This window comes from Anser brachyrhynchus (genome assembly GCF_964034855.1).
Source record: "Anser brachyrhynchus genome assembly, chromosome: 24".
Taxonomy (NCBI): domain Eukaryota; kingdom Metazoa; phylum Chordata; class Aves; order Anseriformes; family Anatidae; genus Anser; species Anser brachyrhynchus.
In genome coordinates this window covers 4,352,255-4,359,614 of record NC_137717.1, presented here as the reverse complement: position 1 = coordinate 4,359,614, position 7,360 = coordinate 4,352,255, and the positions used below count along the sequence as shown (strand labels likewise).

Here is a 7,360-nt window from a genome sequence, read left to right as displayed (position 1 = left end):
CCGCGCATCCCACTTGGGGAGGGGGGGGGGGGGACATCCCGGCGGGGGGGGGGGGGGGGGCAAAACACCCCCCGGGATGCCCCCCCTCCCAAAAAAATTGATCCCCCCTCCCCAAGCAGAGCGCGGAGCTGCGCGCCCCTCTGCGCCCCTCCCCGCTCGGCAGCGACGGGGAGGAGAAAAGCGGGGAGAGGAGAAGGGGCGGGGGGGGGGAAAAAGGAAGGAGGGAAGAGAAACGAGAAGGCGGGGGGGGGAAAGAAGGAAGGACTACAAGGCCCGGCATGCCCCGGCGGTGCTGCACGGCTCCCCGGGGTGCCGGATGCTGGCCGTGCCGCTGACAGCGGAGCGAAGCGGAGCCGCGGTCCCCGCCGCGCACGGAGAGGGCAGGGCGCGCCGCGCCGCCGGCTCCGCTCCCCCCTTTCCCAGCCCCCACAAAGCCGGGAGCGGCAGAAGGCAAGAGCGAGGGAGGAGGAGGAGGAGGAGGAGGAGGTGGAGGAGGAGGAGGAGGAGGAGGAGGAAGGGGGGAGGCAGCAGCAAGCCAGGGCTCTGCTGCGCTGTGTCTTTCTTTGCTTTCCGCAGGCGGCTGAGCGGCGGAGGCGCAGAGGGGAGGTCGGTTCCCCTCCGCCTCCCGCTCCGCTGCCTTTTGTGTGTGTGTGTGCGAGGCGAAGGGGTTGGGGGGGTGAGGGGGGGGGGTGGGGTGGGGGGCGGCGGGGGGGGTGGAGAGAGAAAAAAAATTAAAAAAAAAACAGAGGAGGGGAAAAAAAAAGCGGACCGCAAAAAAAAAAAAAAAGGAGGAAAAAAAATAAGAGGAGGATAGGGGAAAAAAAATAAAAAGCCGAGAGGCAGAGGGGGAGAGAGGAAAAAAAAAAACAGGGCAAAAAAAAAAATCAAATAGGGGTGGGGGGGCTTGGGGGGGAAGAGGGGAAAGGAGGAAAGGCGAGAGGAAAAGAGCAGGCAGGGGACGGAGGAGGGGGCGGGCTGGCAGGAGCGGAGTTGCCTGGGGAGAATGTGAGCAGGAGGCGCTGGAAATGCTCTCGTTGAAGGTGGCGAGCGGTGCCGAGGGCTCCGGGACTCCCGCGGGCGGCCAGGACGCAGCCCCGGCGGACGGCAGGAGCCTCCCCAAGCGGGCGGGCTCCGGGGGGCTCGGAGCGCAGCAGCCGGCGGGTGAGTACCGGGGTGTCCGTGTGTACCCCCCCCCCCCCCAAACCCCCCCCCCCACCGTTGCCTTTGTGTGAGGCTGGGACCCGGGGGGGGGTCGTGGCTGGAGGCGGGGGGGGGGCGGGGGGGGGTCGTGGGTGGGGAGGCGGAGGGGCGATTGGGGGGGGGAGAAAGGGAGGGAGAGAGGGAAAGGGGGTGTCGTCGGGGGGCACCCAGCTTGTTGGTAGAGAGGGTGGGGGGGGAGGGAGGCGCGCCCCCCCCCCACCGTGTGTGTGTGTGTGTGTGTGTGTCCCCCGCTGTCCCCCCGCTGAAGTTGCGCGGCGAGTTGGTGCCAAATTGCAGGAGTTTAATGGCACTTGGGGAGGGGAGAGGGGGGCGAGGGGAGAGGGGGGAGACGGGGGGGGGGGCGTCCTGGCGATCGCCCCCTCCTCCCCCCCCCCCCCCAAAAAAAAATCCCCCGCCGTGCCCCATTTGCACGAGTTCAGCCGCCTCCCCCGGCCGGCCCCCCCCCCCCCCCCCGGCTCCCCCCCGGGCTGCGAGCGCTGAGTGACAGCTGTCAGAGCCGGCTCCGTCCGCTAGAAGGCGGAACGGAACATGTCAACAAAATTTGGGGTTATCCTCGCAGCCCTGGGGGGCGTGAGGAGCTCCCCCCCCCAACCAACCAACCCCCTGACCCCCAGGGCAGAGCCTGCCCCCCCCCCGCCCCCCTGCAGCCCGGCCGGGTGCGCGGGGAGCCGGTGGCGGGGGGCACCGGGGAGGGGGCGCTGGCCCCAACTCGTGCTCTCCGCGGCGCCTTCCCCTCGCGCAGGGCTCGGCGGGTGCCTGTGGCTTCTGCTGCCGTCCCCCCCCCCCCCCCCCACCGGCCACCCCAAAACGTGGTTGGCCATCGGATCCTTCCATGCACCCCCCCCCCCTCCACCTCACCCCCCCCCCGGCACCCCATTTCCGAGCCCCCCGCTTCTTCGGCACGCGCACGGCACCGGGGACCGCGGGGACCCCGGTGGGGGGGGAGCTGCGGCTGCCCCGCGGGGGTCACGCCGACGGCGGCCTCGAAAAGCCCCGGGGAGGGAGGCCTGGGGGCAGGTGGAGGCGGCCGGGTCCCCGCTTGTTTACTTGCCGTGGGAGGAACTGGCCCCGGCTGCGACCAGGTGGCCTTGTGCACGAAGCCACTTGGCCGGCTGCTGCGAGAGCAGCGACCAAAAGCCGCGGTCTGAGCTCATTGTGTGCTGCTGCGAGCCCCCCGGCGCGCCGGGGAGTCACTCCAGATTTATCCTGGCGTGACAGAGAGCAGAAGCGAGCCCCGAGGGCGCGGGCACGCATCCTGCCCGACGCTTTGCAGCCGGGAACCCGAGCGGGGGGCTTTCGGGGGGCACGCGGCCGAAGCGGGGGCCCCGCGCGGCCCCCAAGGCTTTCCAAACCAACCCCCCCCCCCCCCCAGGTGTCCCCTTACACTGGCTCTCCTGCTGGTCTCAGGAATTTGCAGGGGAGGGTGGTGGTGGTGCTGGTGGTGCTGGTGGTGGGGAGGGGAGGAAGGAGGGAGGGAGGGAAGGGGGGGGCTGAGGGGGGGGGGGGGTGGGGGGGGCTGGAGAAGGGATGGCGCGGCGCCAAATTCCGCTCTGCCATGTCTCTGTAACCTGAATAGGCCAACTCCATCCCTGGTGCGAGTCCCCCGTGGCTCCGCCGCGCTCCAATGCAGTTAGGCGCGAGGAGGTGGCTTTCGCCCGGCCGCTCTCACCTCCCCCCAACCCAGCCCCACAATTTGCCCCCCAGCACCACCACCACCACCGCCACCACCAGCAGCTCCCCGTACCGAACCGGAGCCCGGCTCCTTCCCTCCGCCACCAAAGCCGCCGCGCGCCCGCCGGCACCGGACCGGGAGGAGCCGGAGGCGGCCAGGGGGGGGAGAGGCAAGGGGCTGGCACCGCGGCGGGCCGGGGGAGCCAAGGACGCGCGGGGAGCGGGCGGCCGATGGGGGAGAAGCGATGGAAGCCCGTGGAAGGTTATAGGGAGCCTGGGGGGGGGGGGGGGGCCGGCGCTGCCCTGGCCTCCTTAGAGGAGGCAGCAGAGACCCGGGGCAGGCTATTTCTGCTGAGATCCCGAGGAAAGCTCTGGGAGAATTGTGGGCTTCTATAAATAGTGTGTGTCAGCCGAGTGGAAACAGGGCCTTGAAATGCTCCTGCTATTCTCCCGAGTGCTTGGAACCAGCTCTTGGTAAACAGGGCAGCGCTGGGGAGGGCTGTTTCCTACTTCCGGGCTCGCGACGGGAGCGTTTTGGGGGAGCAGGAGGGACGGGGCCGGAGGGGGGTCACTTGGCGACGGAGCGGGGCCCCCCCGCGGGGCCGGCTGCCTGATGCTGGGCTGTGGTGGGGCCGCCCGGATGCGGGGTGGCCCCCGGCTTGCGCTGAGACCCCCCCCGTCCCCTCCCCAGCGCGGCGAATTTCGGGGTTGGGATGCGCCGGGCGGCCCGCTCGCGGTCCTCGGGGGGTGCCGGTGCCGGGGTGGGCTCGGGTCTCTGGGGATGCTCTGCGAAGCCCCCCCAAATGGCTGGGGTGGTTCTGCGGGCTCCGTCTCGGGAGGGGCGAGGTGCAGCCCCCGGCGTAAATCGCGGGGTCGCGGCGTGCTCCGTGTCCCTCCGCTCCCCACTGCTTGTCCGTCGAGGCTGGCGTTGGTCCTGCTGCTCCGGGGTTAGCGGGGCGATGCGCCGAGCGATGTCCTGGTCCCGTGCGGGGGTCTGGGGTGGGTGAGCATTCGGTGGCCGTTGCACCCCTCTGCTGGGGACCCCGTCCCTCGGTGGCCTTTGCGTGCAGAAGGGACCTGGGGACGTTTGCCCAGGGTGTTTGCCCAGCTCTGGGAGCACCCCAACGGTCCCAGCACGGCGTGCGGCGCCGCGGTGCGTGCGGGGCTCCCCACCTGCAGGGCTTTGCTCCCGCCGCTCCCATCCCGGGGCATTGCGCGAGGATCCGGCCGTGTGGTGCACGGCACCGGGTGCGCGCTGCCCGGCCGTGCGTGCCGGCGTTCCCTCGTGCTGCAAAAGGTAGCTCGAAAGCCACGCTGTTATTATTTTCCTCCCAAAACACCGTAGCGGGGACGCAAACAGGGTGCCTCTGAGGCGCCCGCTGCGAGTTCGTGCCGCGGCGCACGGCGAGCTCCGCGCTGCAAGGGGCCCGACGCGCTCCGGGGGTGGTTGGGCGCCACGCAGCCCAGTTTCACCCAGCTTCACCCAGTTCCACCGCCCGGTTTCGGGGTCCGTCCCCGCGGGCTGGGTGACCCGGGCGAGGGCTGGCGCGCGCCCCGCGCGGTGCCGGCGCAGCGAAGCACGCAGCGCCGCGTGGGTGGGAAGGGGCGAGCGCGAGTCCGTTTTGCTCTCTGCCTTTTTTTTTTTTTTCCTCTTTTCTTCTTTTTTTTTTTTTTTTATTTCCCTCTCTGTGGGTTGAGCGTTGGGGCGACAGACAGGGAAAGTCTGAGCAATGGTCTCCGCGCTGGTGCTGTCTTCAATCAGCGCGTCCCAGAATCCCTCGCTCTGGGCCTTCTAGGCACAAGGGCTTACAGCGAAAATCGGCAGCTGCAGCTGCGAGTGAAAGCACAAGAGCCCGGCTGGGTCTTTGGCATCGGCAGGAGAGCAAAAAAAAAAAGCTGGGGGAGGCGGGGAAGAGAGGAGGAGGAGGGGGGGGGGGAAGAGCGATGTGCCCTGTGTTTTTTTTTTTTTTTTAATTATTTTTTATTTCCAGCCCTGCCACCGAGGGTTGCGTTTCAGAGCGACGCTTCCCGGGCGCGGGAGGGGGGCGCGCGGCGATGCCTCCGGGGAGCTCATTAAATCCGCCGCCCCCCCCCCCTTTTCCCCGTGCGCCTCGCCGGCCGGGATGCGGCGGGGAAGGAGGGAGGGACGTGCCGGGTGGAACCGGCTGCCCGGTGGGACAGTTACTGGCCCAGGCAGGAACGCTGCCCCGGGGCTCACCTGTCGGAGCACGTAGGACGGGTGCGTGCCAGCGGGGCCGTGACAAAGGCAGGCGCAGCGCCGGGGACTCCCTCCGCGCCGGGGCGAAGCCCCCGGGGACGCCGAGGCGGTGGGGATTCGGGGGCTGGCGGGGGCTCGGGCGATGCAGGGAAAGGGGGGGGGGGGCAGCAGGCGTGAGCGGGAGGGGTCGGCACATGTGCGGGCAGCGTGCGGCGACGGGGCTGGCGCGCGGACGGCGGCGGCGAGGGTGGGCGCCAGGTGGGTGCTGGCAGGGGACGCGGTGCCATGGGGGCGCCCGGGCGCGGGGACCCCCTTCCCCGGCCAAAAACCAACCCGGCGGAGGCGTGAGGGCCGGCACGGCCTCGCCTGGCGCGACGCGGGGGAGATGAGGGAGAGGCGCAACGTGGTGTCGGTCCTGGCGGAGGGAGAGCAGAGCGGTTCTGGCACCCGCCAGCCCCAACCTCTGCCCTTCCCGCGGCGAAACGAGCTCCAGGCGGCGGGAGCAGCATCCCTTCCCCGCGCCGCCGCCCCCGGGGCCCCGAGCCCTGCGCACGCTCCTCGCCTCCTGCTGACTTCAGCGCATCGGCTTGGGCTCGGCGCCTGTAAATTCCTCGCAAAACCTGGGCCTAAAATATCTGGAGGAGGACGGAGGAGCGCCTTGGGCGAGGAGATGAGATCTTCAGCTGCGGGAGAGAGGGAGGCTGCTCCGCTGCAGGCGGCGGGGCCGCGCCGGGCTCCTCCAGCTGCCGGCCCCCGGGGAATTCGCCAGGAATAAATCTCGCCCCGGCAAACTTGGTGGCTCGGCTCGGGACAGAAGCGCCCGAGGAGCGAGGGGCACCCGGGGCGGTGGCACGGGAGCGGGCTGGGGCTCGGTGGCTGAGGAGGGACAATAAATGCTGAGAGGGAGGCGCTAGGCGGGAGCTGTGTGAGAACCAGTTTGCGAGGTCCAGATTGGCAGCAGATCCTGAACCAGGAGGAGCTGAGCATCCATACGGCCCCTGCCGAGATCAGACGAGACGACAGCGACTCGGTTTGGGGGAAGAAATTGGAGGCGGGGGAAGCTTTTTTGCTGAAATGAAATTTGAACCCCAAAGTGGGAGGGAAGTGGAGGTGGGGGGCACGGCTCTCTCCACATGGTTATTACTGCTGTTTTCCACCCAGCTGAAAGGAGAATGTAGCTTAATATGGACCCGCGGGGAGGAGAAGCGCTCGGGAACGGGGATTTGTCAGGAGGGAGCTGGGAAACAGCGAGCGAGACGTAGAGGTGAGCGCGGCCAGCGGCGTGCCCAGGGAGGTGCTGGCAGCCCGGCGGCCAGGAGAGGCCGGAGCCGGGCTGCAACAAGGCGCTATTGTTCTTGGCGAGCGGGGGGCCGCCCGCGGCCCCCCCAGACCCGCCGCCTTCGCCGCGCAGCTGGAGGAGCCGGCGCGGATGTGGGGAGGCTGGAAGCTCGCAGGGAGAGGTTTTCCCGCTGGCTTTGTGGCCTGGCCGGGACCGGTGGGTGCCGGCGGGACGCGGGGTGCCAGGGGGGTGCCGGTGGGATGGAGGCGCAGGGGCCTGGCGGGGAAAGCAGGAGGGGAAGAACCGCAGGTGAGCAGGGAAAGGGGTGAGCCACGGGGATGGGAGCGGGGCGAAATGGGGCGCTTCAGCCCTGCGGGGTGCCCCCAGCCCTGGTGCCGTCGCTTTCCCCGCTGCGGTGCCGTGCTGCGTGGCCCCCCGGCCCTCGCCGTGCGCCGGGGCTGCCGTCGGCGTCTCACTGCTCGCACGGAGACGCGGGGTGCCGGCATCGGCCGCCGCGTTGCCGCAGCCACGGGCTCTGCCCTGGGCCACGCCGGTGCTCGGGGACTCCCCAGGGTGCTGCGAGTGAGTGAGCACAGGGGATTGGCGAGAGGAGGAGGAGGAGGAGGAGGAGGAGGAGGAGGAGGAGACGTGTGGCTGGGGGGCTGTGGCCAGGCTGGGGGAGGCGAGGGCTGGGCAGCTCTGCACAGCTGAGTTCAGCTTATCCCAGCCCTCCTTGGGATCCCCGGGGCCGGCGGCAGCCCAGGGCCTGCCGTGCCCACCCCCAGCCCAGCTGGGAAGGAGAGACCCCCCCCCCTTATCCCCCGGGGCTGGCGTTTGCTCCCCATCCCCCCCTGTTCCCAGGTCGGCTCCCCTCTGCTGCTTCAAACGCGGAGATGCCCCGCGGGCAGCAGAGGCACCTCAGCAAGTGCACACGAAATATTTGAGCACGCATGGGTGGCTTTGGGTTCGCT

General features: G+C 69.8%; 1 protein-coding gene across 5 annotated transcripts in view; it reads left to right on the top strand.

Annotated features, from left to right (window-relative positions):
• Positions 1 to 229: 229 nt before the first annotated feature.
• The window catches only part of AHDC1 (AT-hook DNA binding motif containing 1), a 53,286-nt gene continuing 46,155 nt past the window's right edge, over positions 230 to 7,360 (top strand). Inside the window, exons 1-2 of one of the 5 annotated variants that reach the window (XM_080566601.1) lie at positions 230 to 450; positions 1,041 to 1,161. Coding sequence is in view for 2 of the 5 variants with exons in the window: in XM_080566599.1 (XP_080422725.1) it covers positions 6,185 to 6,374 (190 nt within the window). In the remaining 3 variants the exon portion in view is untranslated. Of the gene's footprint in view, positions 451 to 523; positions 607 to 905; positions 1,162 to 5,275; positions 6,375 to 7,360 lie in introns of those variants that run through there. The other 4 variants (XM_080566604.1, XM_080566603.1, XM_080566600.1 and 1 more) reach the window with 4 other exon arrangements.